Below are 12,478 nucleotides of genomic sequence, written 5' to 3'. Positions count from 1 at the left end.
GCGATCGACGAAGATCTGACTGTTGGATTGTAATGAAATCTTAGTATGTTGTTCTAGAAAACCAATGAGAATCTTTGGAAGTTACGGATTAGAAATCTGATAATCGGATCTTCCGGTTTTGATTTCTAGGGTTGTGGACCATACTCTCGACCTTGATTGACGGTTGGCTTTTTAGTCAACTGGCCCGAGTTTTTATAACATGTCGCTGAGCTTAGAGTGTTATTGAGATTTCATAGAGCTTATTGGGCTCAGCATGATGATGTGTCTTCCTCAATTGAAGTGTACCTCAATTTACGTATTGATGGCATCACATTATGTTATGCTTGTTTATTTTATGTGATTTGACTTGTTTATTATGGTTGATTTGTATGTTTGGCCTGATGTGATGAAATATGAAGGCTAGTAGTGGACCATGAACCCATTGTCATGGGGTTTGTTGCTTCGAGACTTATTTCACATATCGTATCATTATTTCATTTCTCATTTCGTTGAGCCGTTCTAATTATGTACCTTATGCTTTGTTTCATTTCTTGTTTCGTTGAGCTTTTGTATTTTGAGTACTTGTTTCATGTCTTGTTCTTCGAGCATTGCTATATTCCTTGGATTTCCACTCAGTAACATTGAGTGATCTGGAACTGGGTTTCTGCTAAGGTTCCGTTGAGTGGTTTGGTTCCCTGCTCTGTCTGGATTCCGTTAAGTTGTCCGAAATCTCTAATAATCCACGATTCCGTTGAGTGGTCCAGAATTGTATCCAGCTTGGATTTCATTGAGTGGTTCGATATGCATTGTACTCCATAATTCTGTTGAGTGGTCTAGAATCGTATCCACTTGGATTCCATTGAGTGGTCCGAAATCCCTTTTGGTGTCTTGGTTCTGTTGAGTGGTCCGGAACCCGATGTTGATGAGTGGTTTGAAATTGCATCATTTGACTTGTTGGTTCCTTGGATTTGATTTCAGTTTCAGAGATGTAGGCTTTGGCCAAACTGTGTCACTCTAGGCCTACATTTCGGTGTATGGTATGTGTTATTGATTGATGTGATTGTGGAATGATGTTGGTTGTGATTGTTGTCATTATGATTAGACTTGTTGACCAATATTGCTAGAGATTTATGTTGTGCTTCGTCAAATGTTCCTCGAGATGTTGCATGCTTGTTGTATGGTATTATGTTGAGACATAGTGATTTATGTGATAATTGTTCGAGTGTAGTGAAGGATGAACTACGAATGGCTTGATTCCTGTTTAGGGTACATAGGCAGTCTAACGAAGAGGTTAGGTGCCATAAAGTGTACGAAAAATTTCTACGCAGTTCAATCGTGAGTTGTGCTTTGCACATATCCCAAAGGCTGGGTATGCTAGATATACATGTAATTGGTGACATCATGTGTCGATCCTGGACATATGTCATGATCGGGGCACGACACAAACACTGGGTGCTGCACTAAACGCCACCCTTGCTTCACTAAAAGAGCGAGATTGAATGCATGAAGATCCCGAAAGCCTAGTCCAGCCTTCTGCTTAGGCCCTGCACATCTTATCCAAAGACATCCAATGAATTTTACGGGCATTGGGATCATTAGTCCACCAAAACCTAGCCATAAGTTGTTGGAGCTCCCCCCAAAAAGCTTTAGGGAGTAAAAAATTCTACATGGCATAGGTCGGCAAAGCTTGTGTAACCACTTTAATAAGCAACTCTCGTCCCGCACCACTCAATAGCTTCCTTTTCCACCCATTCAACTGATTTGTAACCTTCTCCTTAACGAAAGAGAAAGTTTTCTTCTTGTTTTTACCAATAAAGGTCGGGAGGCCCAAATAATGATCATGATGATCCACTCATTGTACTTCCAAGAATGAGGCAAGACGAACGTGCGCAGCTATTTCCACATTAGAACTAAAAGCCACACTACTTTTATGGAAGTTTATCGCTCACCCCGACGCTTGGGAATAAATGTCCAATATATGTTGAACCACGCCACAATCCTCCATTGTAGCACAAGTGAAGAAGAAATTGTCATCTGCAAATAAAAGGTGGTGTAGGCTCGATGTAGTATCATCAATATGGATCCCATGAAACACACCATTCCTCTTATTTTGGGAAATTAGAGCCAATAAACCCTCCACACACAGCATGAAAAGATAGGGTGAGATGAGATCACCTTGTCTCAAACCCCTTAACAGCTCCAAATATCCTTTCGCCTCCCAATTAACCATGAAGGAATATGAGACAGACGAAACACAAGTCATCACAACTCGGACCCAAGCCTCCGCAAAACTGAGCCGAAGCAACATGGCTTCCAAAAACCCCCATTCTACCCGATTGTAAGCCTTACTTAGATCCAACTTGAGAGCTAGAAAACCCCCATTACCCCTCCACCTATTATGCAAGAAATGGCCTACCTCAGCAGCCAGCAGAGAGTAGTAAAAAATAAGTCTGCCAAGAAGAAAAGCACTATGGAAAGGAGAAATCATGGATGAGAGAATAGGCTTTAGTCGATTAGCAAGAACCTTGGCACATATTTTATACAAAACATTGCACAAACTTATCGAACGTAGCTGAGTCTCTTTCTAAATTAATTTGCTAAAATTTTACCTATAGTTAAATAAATAAATTTACTTAAAGTTTATGGTACATTTGAAAATAAATGTACTCACTTTTGGTACTTTTAGATTCTAAATGTACCAAGAAATAAAATGTGCCAGAAATCCAATTGTATCATAAAACCAAAGGAAAACTAATGAAAACGGCTTGAAAACTTTAAGTTTTAACGATAAGAACAAAATAAAGGGTAAAGTGAATAGTACCAGGATTGAATTTTTAGTGTAAAAATGTGGTTTTTCGTTAAAATGAACAGTAATGAGAGTTTTTCGTTAAAGTTCCCCAAAACCAAATGTACCAATATTATAGATAATCGAATACCTCCAATAAAATTATAGAAGAAAATATTTAATCAAATTCTTAAAGGAACAGATGGTTAAGCAACGAAAATTTTAAAACGCACTAATGTTTTTGCCAAAAAAAAAAAAGGCACTAATGTCTAACAAAAAAAATGCGAAAGATGAGAGAAAATCTTTGTAAATGTTCTAACTCTTGTTAAAACGCAAACACATAATGCATAGGCCTACTTGGTGAAAAGATATGGGCCTCTTTCCCCACCAACAAACTCATATTAGTATATTACAAACCTTTGGGCTCTGACAAAGAACCCTTTTGAGCCTCTAATTTTGGGTAAAGCCATTGAAGCCCGTTATTTGCTTATATTTATGAGCCATTCTTTAATTATTTATATTAATTTAATAGGTCATAAAGTTTTTATTTTATTTTTTATTTTGCACCATAATATATTGGTATAGTATTAATTCATACCTTTGGTAGAATCGATAGTTTTGATTCTTGATGATGTGAGATCCATATATAGACTAACGTGTAAGTCACATTTGCATCACATTGACAAAATGATTCATCAATTTAATAATAATTAAACATTCAAAGATACAAAATATATATATAAATTAAAACGTCACGATGAAATATGATAAAATTAGAACCTCATATTCCATTTAGAAAATCACCTCAAACATAAATATTGAAAAATGTAGTTAGCACTTGATCTTATTACGTTAGCATATTATGTTAGTACTATGTACTCTTCATAAAACCGAACTGATGTGGTGGCATTTCATTTGGCTGTACTTGGGTTTATAATGAAACAAGTTATAAGAATAAACAACGGTTATGTTGCGTGCTACATCAGTTGATATAAAACATTTGAGATGGTAGTTGGTGCCCGTAACAGTCTACTCTATAAAAAACGTTGTCTTTACCCTAAACCAGTTAGCAAATATGAAGAACACAGATGCTATTCAACATTAGCCATTACAAATTTCAACCTGAGGGAAAGCAGGGATCATATGGTGAGAATAGTGCAAAAAGCAAGTGTTACAGAAGAGAAACAAACGGCCGGAAACACTCTTCTTCTCCCCTTCCACCAGAATGCCGGCAACCTAAGAACATGCCGGTCCCCGTTGAATTCATCATCTTCAAACAACCAATAATTCAACTACACAACACATATGATACATCCAACCCATTAAGCTTATGGATTTCCTAACAGTAATCGTCTCCACAAAAACATACAATCAAACGCCCATCCGAGACCATTTTCAGCACCATAACCAATTCCGGATGAACAGTCAGCTTTTGCATTCTCTGTTTTCTTCTCTTAACATTGCAGTCTGATGCGATCAAGGCTCTCGGAGACAGTTTTCATCCTAGGACGCAGTTCGGGGTCGAGCTCAGTGCAATTAAGGGCAATGTGAAAGGCTTCAACAACTTGCTTCTTTGCATGAACTTCTTGCACAAGTACAGGGTCTATGATCTCAGAAAGGGGGCGCTCATCTCTGAATGTCTTCCTGACCAGACTCTCGAGTCCCTCGCCACCATTTTCGAGCCCCTCATCTGGCAACCTACCAGTCAAGATCTCCATGAGCACAACTCCGAAGGAGTACACATCACATTTCTGAGTGAACTTGCTGCCAGAAACTCGGGCCTCGGGCGCCAAGTAAATGGTTGAAGAACTTGGACCAGCCACACCAGAAGCCACAATGGATTGATTCAAGTTCTGCTTTCTCGACGCTGAAGTGGAGAACTTTGAGGTACCCAACATAAGACGTGCCAATCCGAACCCGGATATGTAAGGTTGGAGATCATCGTTGAGAAGGATCTTTGTCGATTTAATGCTTCCATGAACATACTTTCGAGGGCTGTGTTCATGTATGTACACCAAACCCCTTGCGATCCCCTGAGCAATTTTTAACCTTGCCGTCCATGGCAATGGCGGCAGAGAGTCGGTTAATTTACCGTGGAGTGCATTGTACAAGCTGCCATTGCGAATGAAATCAGTAACCAAAAGTTTCTCATCATTCGCATAGTAATATGCTCTCAGGCGGACGATATTGGGGTGGACCACCTTCCCCATCGCCTCCGCCTCAGCCTCAAACTCCTTGAACCGCCACGCGGCGTCACCCTCGCTCAGCCTTCTCACGGCGACAACCGACGGCGCCGCACCAGATCCCTTCCCTCCATTCCCGGCGACCACTCTGTACGTAATCCCACTCCTGCTCTTCCCCACCACGTACGCCGATGCCCTCAGCAAATCCTCCAATTCCAACTCGAACCCCTCGTCCACCACAACGAATGTACCATTTTGCCCTTCCCCCTCATTCTCCACCACGACAGCCACCTCCTTTACCACTTTCTCTTTTCCCGTTTTGCCCTCCTTCGCCCTGCTTTTTACGCGAAGCAGCCACACCGATACCGACACGGCCCCAACCACCACCGAAACGCCCGAAATTATCGGAACCGCCACTGACACGCCGCTCCGATTTTCTCGCTGCTCTGCCCTCCGTACCAAACTCGGATCCGGGTTGAGAGGCTTTTGAACATCCTCACCCCCGCTTTTCGGGGAATCAGGGTTTTGAGCTTCCGGGCACGGAATATCCAACGGAATCCCGCAGAGGCTAGGGTTTTCGGAAAACGCGGTGGGGCCCTGGTTCGCCAGCGATCCCACCTGAGGCACTTTTCCGGTGAGGTTGTTGTGCCGGAGGTCCAGGCTCACGAGCACCGGAATCCGCCCGTACGAAGCCGGAACTCCGCCGGAGAATTTGTTGTACGAGAGGTTCAGGGTTCCGGCGAGGGAGGGAAGGTCGGCGAGAGACTCGGGGAGGAAGCCGTTGAGGAGATTGGAAGACAGGTCGAGGTGGTTCAGGGCCTTGAGTGATCGGATTTGGTCCGGGATTGGACCCACGAGAGAGTTGTTGGAGAGGTCGAGAGAAATGAGGGCGGCGGCGTTGAAGAGGTGGGCCGGGATGGGCATGGAGAAGTTGTTGTTTGAAAGATTGAGTCGCTTGAGCGAGTCGAGGTGGCCAAGTTCGGAGGGAATGTAGCCGGTGAGGCGTTTGTTGGTGAGGAGGAGGTCGGTGACTCGGTTGCCGGTGCAGGCGACGCCGTGCCAGTGGCAGGGGGTGGGATCGGATTCCGACCAGGAGTCGAGGATCCGGGTCGGGTCGGTTTCGATTGCGGATTTGAGTGCGAGGAGGGAGAGTCCATCTTGGTTGAGACAGTGCACCACTTCAGGAACCAGAAGTAGAGCAATTTGCAGCAAAAAAAGAATCATGTTTTTTGTGTTTGAAGTTTTGGGAAATTTGACAATGCCACTCTCTCTCTCTCTCTCTCTCTCTCCCCTTCTTTCTCTCTCTACTGGTTCATATGGAGTTGCAGAGAGACTGGAGGAAGAAGGGGTTTTGCAGTTCTGAGTTTAAAATTGTGGAGAATTGTGTTATTCGAGGGAAGGTTTGAATTTTGCTGACCAGTGTAGCACTAATGAGTAGTTAGCTGCAAATCCCCAATGTTTAGCATTTTTTAATTTATTTTTTAAGTAATGCTATTCATACTATGTTTTTGTACCACTATACCACCTTAGGTAACATTTGACGATGATAGAAATATCATTTGAATTAATCAGATTTTTAAATTTAGTTCATTATTTAATAAACTAATAATTAAGAAAAACTAATTAATTAAATGATAATTGTGGTATATAATGAGCCATTCTCCTTCATTGCCTTGGGTTGTGTAAATTTTTCAAAAATGATGTGGTTGTCCACATCAGATGCCACATAAGGTGGTATAGAAATGTGGTATATAAAAATATGGTATGAATAGCATTACTCATTCAAAATATTTGGTGTTTGTTCCTTTGGAAAATTAAGAACAAACTAAAACGTGATTAAAGTTTGTTAATTTCAAACAAAACAAGCAAAAGAAGGGGGAATAAGAAGATTTGTGAATTTTGAGGCTGGATATACAACTAATCCCTTTGTATTATTAGCTTAATTATTTTCAAGACGACAAGATTAGGTTATCCTGTTTGCTCCCACGTTGTGCCCAAATTCAAATTCAAGGGTTATAAAGGTCAAGTGACATTTAGAGCGTTATTTTATTTATAAGTAGGATTGGTTTTATGATTCGTAGAACGTCATTGTACACGTTTTGAGGCAAATCGTTCATTAAATTTAGATATTCTATGGTTTTTTTTTTTTTAAGTTTCTTTCAAAATATTTCTAGAACGACCTCTACTTTTTTTACCCTTAACCTCTATCTCTTAACCGGAAAATGTATAAATCTTCGTTACATATATTCAAACTATCTTAACAAATTCTTTAACATTATCCTAAAAGTTTTATCCAAAAAAGTGTCTGTGTAGGGACTGTATTGTAATTTAGTAATGGGTGTCAGAAGATCGTTTGACAATGACATTATTTACACATGCAGACAATGCTTGTTACACTTTTCAGTTTCCACTAACTAAGCAACCCGGGGTATTTATGTCAATTCATTCTAAAATTTTGAGATTCAAAATATTAGTGGGATACTGGTCAAGAGAATCCGAGTTCAAAGCTCTCCCTCGTCTGTACTGTTTTCTCTTGTGAACTACTACCCGGTGACACGTGTTGTGATCTCAACACCTCCAATTTTTCTTCAATAATCCTGTCGAGTCGGTAGTACACAAAATAAAATGTCAGTATTAAATTGAAGAAATATTATTTTTAATTATTTGTCAATTTAATAGATGTCAAGCCGAACTTTTGAGTAGTCCGGACAATTGAATACTTACACCAACACCGTCAGGAGCAAATACTACTCCAAAGAGCTTTATGTAGGCATTTAATAAAATTTCACCGTTTTTCTTTTAACAACGCTTATACAAAAACACTCATAAATTGAAAAAATTTCCACATACAGATACAAAGATATGAGTAGGATGCGTTGGGCCATAACCCGACCCAACAACTGAGGAAAAACAAAAAATTTCAGTTTTGTGTTACCCGAGCCCATCCAAATCCCCAAAATCCCCAACCCGACCCAATATTGTATTTCGGCTTCATCCTTTGCTACACCTACAAAAACAATAAAACAGAGAGCTTTCTTTTCAAGTTCCTGGTTTCAGGATCAAGGTATTAACGATCGAATTTCGGTCACATTTGACCGGATTGTGCTCGCCTGAATCGACTCGAGTTAACCTCCATGTCCGGCCATGTCGTACTAGTCTGTTCGGAGTATTCCTTTCATTATTGTGTGCATGGTGCAGCCAGAACTCTGGAAGAGATTTAAACTGACGGCAATACTCGGCGGAGAAATCTTTACCAGCGGATATTTTTACAACTCCAGATTCATCAGATTGTTTCGACATCTAAATTAAAAAAAACCCTCCCTCCCACACATGATAAAGTTAACCAAAACCAAAACTGAATATCTTACAATCCCCTAAAGCATGTGTTGGGAATCATTGATCAACAGGTCTAGCAACTCTGAAGGGAACCATGAAACTATAGGTATTTTGTTTGTCCATGAAAAATGTCGTACCAAAGTTGAAAAACCGTACTCAACCCTCCATCTGTAAATCAGCAAAAAAATCATTTGAACTTCCCGAAACACGATCTTTGCTTGCATTTTTCTTCTTTGTACCTGCAAAAGACGGTCATATCAGTTAAATACAACACAGAAGAATGTTTTCCGGTTACATGATTATTGTGCTTGGTTTTGGAGTCAAACGAAATTCTCTATTTCTCTTTTATCAAATAAACCTACCTTTGTTAGACTTCGGAGGATTCATATCCATATCCATATCGTCACTATCGCTGTCCTCCGCAGCTGCTTGAGGCCTCGATGTATTTGTAAAACCTTGCAATAATTCATTCATATCCCATAGCTGCATTAAACGATTGTCAATAGTAAATTCAAAAACCCAATAAAATCAGCACTAGAAAATAGTTTGGCAACTGTTTACCTCTAAGAGAAGTGATATTTGCATACAAAGTTAAAACTTCATAAACTAGAATGTACGCGTGAATTGAGATTGCATCACAGAACCATAAGCGTGACGGGTTAAAAAAGCATTTTCCACAATAGACAATAGTATATTGAGCACAGAGAGAGAGAGAGAGAGAGAGACCTTCAACATCTGATCATGTGCTATACTGCCCAGAAACTTTTTATCATAGGAAAAAGCTACAAAACCAAAAAAGACAGGTTGTTAACCAAACACGGCCCAGGAGATAACTTGCAGATTAATGAGGCCTAAAAGGCCAGAGTATAAAAGCGAAGAGTTACATAGTTACATATAATAAACAAATAAGAAAATTTGATTTTGGGTTGATGATAAAGATTCAACAATGAGACCATATTGAACGCGGATAACTAGACCATATTGAACTCATGATCAATGAGTTCGCTGCCATAATGTATTTTCTATGAATTATAAACAGATATGTATCCTCAACCTTCCTCAAGACAACAATAAAAGTGGAAAAAGAAACACATTTTGATTACTCAACCCTCCAGATAAGAAAATAATGCATTACCGAGACCCTCAACCGGATAGTCTGAGTGTTCTGCAATAGGTTGGATGACTCTGTTGGGTAATATACCTACTAGGCTGAAACAAATTTGTGTGAAATCAATCTTAATGATAAAAAGGTTAAAGAACAGTTGAAATATTATGAATCGATTCTGCAGCAGTTTCACCTGATAAGTCCAGTTTCCGATCCAGTGATCAACCTATCTTCATCAAGCTGACACAAGAAAATTCAAAATGCTTCAACAAACAACAGTTGTACAAATATCAAAAGCCAACATATGTAAAACAGATATATGACCAACTCACCTTCACCAAAACATCCACAGAATTCGGAGAAAGATCAACAAATCGATCGCTGCAATTCGAAGAGTCATCCAGAAGAGAAAATCAGAAGTGGGAGGGAGAGAGGAGCAATAGAATTGAAAGTCTTTCTTTCATGCTTGTAGACAATATCTCTTACAGTCAAGTACAATATTCAAATTTTCACAAATGATTAGAAACTAAAATATAATATACCTGCAATCCTTGAAACAGCCCCATGAATACAATAATAGATTCCCAATGTGTGAGCTGCAAACAACTTTCCGACCATTCTGATCAAACCAAAAGCATGAAAGGTTAGGAATAACAGCAAAGAAAAGAAAAAGGGAAAGTTACATAATTTGATGAAATCATAAAATCACTGGAAGAAATTCAAGGGGAAAGGAGAAAGCGGTGAACCTTCATGATAAGCACAGACAGCAGCTCCTCTTCCGAAAATTCAGATTGAGCTTGAACCTGTCATAACCACAGAACCAAATTTGGAAATCTTTTAGTAAATCCACTATGAGCATTGAGCATGTATTTTATGGAATTTTAGAAAGGAAAAAATCTTACTTTATTTCTTCGAAGATTGCAAACAGAAAGAGTCCCATCTCCACTTAAAAATGCAAAAGAAGAAATATAAATAAACAACTCTTGAGGGTATGTCATTTGCCGCAAAAGTAAGGAATACAATACAAAAAAAAAAAAGGGAATGCAGGACTACCTAGTTCCTAGGAGTTTCATGGAATCAGCTGCAAAAGTCATATCGGAAATGTACTCTTCATGAGCTTTAAAAGTATTGCAGCAAGATTGTTGCCTGGTGTCCCACACCTGAGCAATAAGCAATGTCAAACAAATGATAAAACCAACGAAAACAACAGTAAATGAAGCACAAGTCACATAAAATGACCTTAATACAGCCTTCGTCATCTCCAGAGGCCACTGTGGACTCAGTCAAATTGATAAGCTTATTGACCGCAGACCTGCATCAGATTAAGGTAATGTTTAGCATATCGCCAAAATAAGAATTCCTTGAGACTAGTTACAGAGCAGAGAGAGAAATAGAGACCCGTGAGCCTCGTCAAGGCGAGCAATAGAAGCACCAGTTTCCACATCCGTAGCAAGAATTGAGCAGTCGGGAGATCCCGTCAAAATGGCTAACATTATCGTCCATGAGTAGCTTCATATTAGCACAACTAATTACGGTATGGCAACAATATCAAATAACTAAAAAAAAATCAATAAAACCTTGCCCATTGTTGATGAATCGAACAGCTCTGCAAGATTCACTGTGTGCATGAACTTCCAACACCCTAATATCATATTCATCTTAGTCATCACCACAAGTAATATATAAGAATACAAAAGAGTAATTAAGAAAAAAGGACAGAGAAACTTAAAAAGTATTGACCTTTGAGGTATGGAATCAGATGCATATCGGTACAAGTGAAGGTCGCCGTTGATAAGACCAGTAGTGACCAACTGCTGCGATGGATGAAAATCAATGTCAAACGCCAAGTGCCCCAAATTTATCTCCATTCCTTTATTACTTTCCTCTTTCTTTCTCACTATACACAACGAACGATCGGTGCCTACTTCTCACAAGCAAATATGTTCGTAGGCCTGGTTTTCTCAATTCAATCCAGAATCCACTCCAATCTTTGAACTAGATGATTGCTTTTCTACTAGGAAAAAAGAAAACATAATGCATACATTACAAGTTGTCGTCCAAACCAACCCGAATAGCAATATGTACAATTAACCACAAAACTGGACACAAATTCAACTAGAATATGTGTAAACTCAAACACAACAAAATTTCTAAAATCCAAAATAATCAAATAAACTGAGAGTAATCATTTCAACAAACAGCTCAAACTATAAAAAGTAATATAATTTCATATCCAACTAATTGGGCCTCAAATTTATGCAAAAGATGTCAAAGTTTTCATATTAATAATGGTAATCGCAGAAAATCGAGAAAAAGATTACTGCCGAGCAAGATGAAGTATAACTTACAGAGTGAAAAATGAGACTGAGAAAATGAGGGAAGGCTGTGATGGTGGTGGGGTGACGAGACCGACGGAGAGAGAGAATAATGAGGAGGAGGAGGAGGAGGAGGAAGCGGTGCAGCGGCAGGCAACAGAGGAAGAGGCGGAGGGGTTTTGAGGGGACTTAGCGAAGGTACAAAACGGAATCACTGTTTATTTTTCGCTGGTATCCGTTTGGGTTAAATGATTTGAAGGCCCACGTTCGATTCCAATCCAATATTTTGAAGGCCCACACCTATTTTTCTTTTGGTTAAAGGCCCGCATCTACTTTGAAATACACTATATTTTCAAAATTAAACTACATAGGCTGCAATTTTCCTTTAAATGTGCGTGGTAATGACTGATATAGCAAATGAAAGGATGAGATTGAAAATAAAATATTTAACAATTGGGAAAATTAAATCTAACTGCTAAAATGCGTTGCAGCACCAAGTGCTACGTAGTATTAAGGCCACACACCCCATAGATGGATTGATTTCATGTTAAAATAATTGTTTCAAAAACAAAACTACACTAACATGTTGGTATACGATAACTTCACACTTTAGGCATGAGTTTTTCAATTTTGACCTTTCAAATGGTTAAAACATGCAATTTTGGTGTGCATACAGCTAAAAGAGAAGTGTGAAAACTGCTACTCATTCTTTTTCACGCCTCGGATCAACTTTTTGGTGAACTAAAGCTTCTACTAAAAGCAGTTTCAGTTAAAG

The 12,478-nt window shown here is 39.3% G+C and overlaps 2 protein-coding genes across 4 annotated transcripts; both read right to left on the bottom strand.

The window, feature by feature from the left end:
* Positions 1-3,844: 3,844 nt before the first annotated feature.
* On the bottom strand, positions 3,845-6,480 carry LOC137713922 (receptor protein kinase-like protein ZAR1). The gene has a single exon (XM_068453279.2). The coding sequence runs from the start codon at positions 6,169-6,171 to the stop codon at positions 4,219-4,221; it is 1,953 nt and encodes a 650-aa protein (XP_068309380.2). The 5' UTR covers positions 6,172-6,480; the 3' UTR covers positions 3,845-4,218.
* Positions 6,481-7,756: 1,276 nt separating this feature from the next.
* LOC137713628 (WD repeat-containing protein 55) lies at positions 7,757-12,265 on the bottom strand. 3 transcript variants are annotated; one of them, XM_068452951.2, is made up of 16 exons: positions 11,737-11,869; positions 11,129-11,402; positions 10,966-11,030; positions 10,787-10,874; positions 10,628-10,700; positions 10,442-10,548; positions 10,291-10,333; positions 10,135-10,191; positions 9,931-10,007; positions 9,721-9,769; positions 9,582-9,628; positions 9,419-9,492; positions 9,010-9,065; positions 8,646-8,766; positions 8,408-8,522; positions 8,171-8,360 (listed from the first exon to the last, which is right to left on the bottom strand). In XM_068452951.2, exons 2-15 carry the CDS (start codon positions 11,254-11,256, stop codon positions 8,440-8,442), a joined length of 1,068 nt encoding a protein of 355 aa, XP_068309052.2. In that variant the 5' UTR covers positions 11,257-11,402; positions 11,737-11,869; the 3' UTR covers positions 8,171-8,360; positions 8,408-8,439. The 3 variants fall into 3 exon arrangements, with proteins under 3 accessions (XP_088540246.1, XP_088540247.1, XP_068309052.2); XM_088684120.1 differs by having other exon boundaries at positions 7,757-8,522; positions 11,737-12,265; XM_088684121.1 differs by having other exon boundaries at positions 7,757-8,522; positions 11,129-11,399; positions 11,737-11,861.
* Between the last annotated feature and the right edge of the window lie 213 nt (positions 12,266-12,478).

Source organism: Pyrus communis, chromosome 14 (assembly GCF_041283825.1).
Source record: "Pyrus communis isolate YQ-2024b chromosome 14, ASM4128382v1, whole genome shotgun sequence".
Classification (NCBI taxonomy): domain Eukaryota; kingdom Viridiplantae; phylum Streptophyta; class Magnoliopsida; order Rosales; family Rosaceae; genus Pyrus; species Pyrus communis.
Note: the sequence above shows the minus strand (reverse complement) of the source record. Positions and strands in the feature narration are given on the sequence as shown.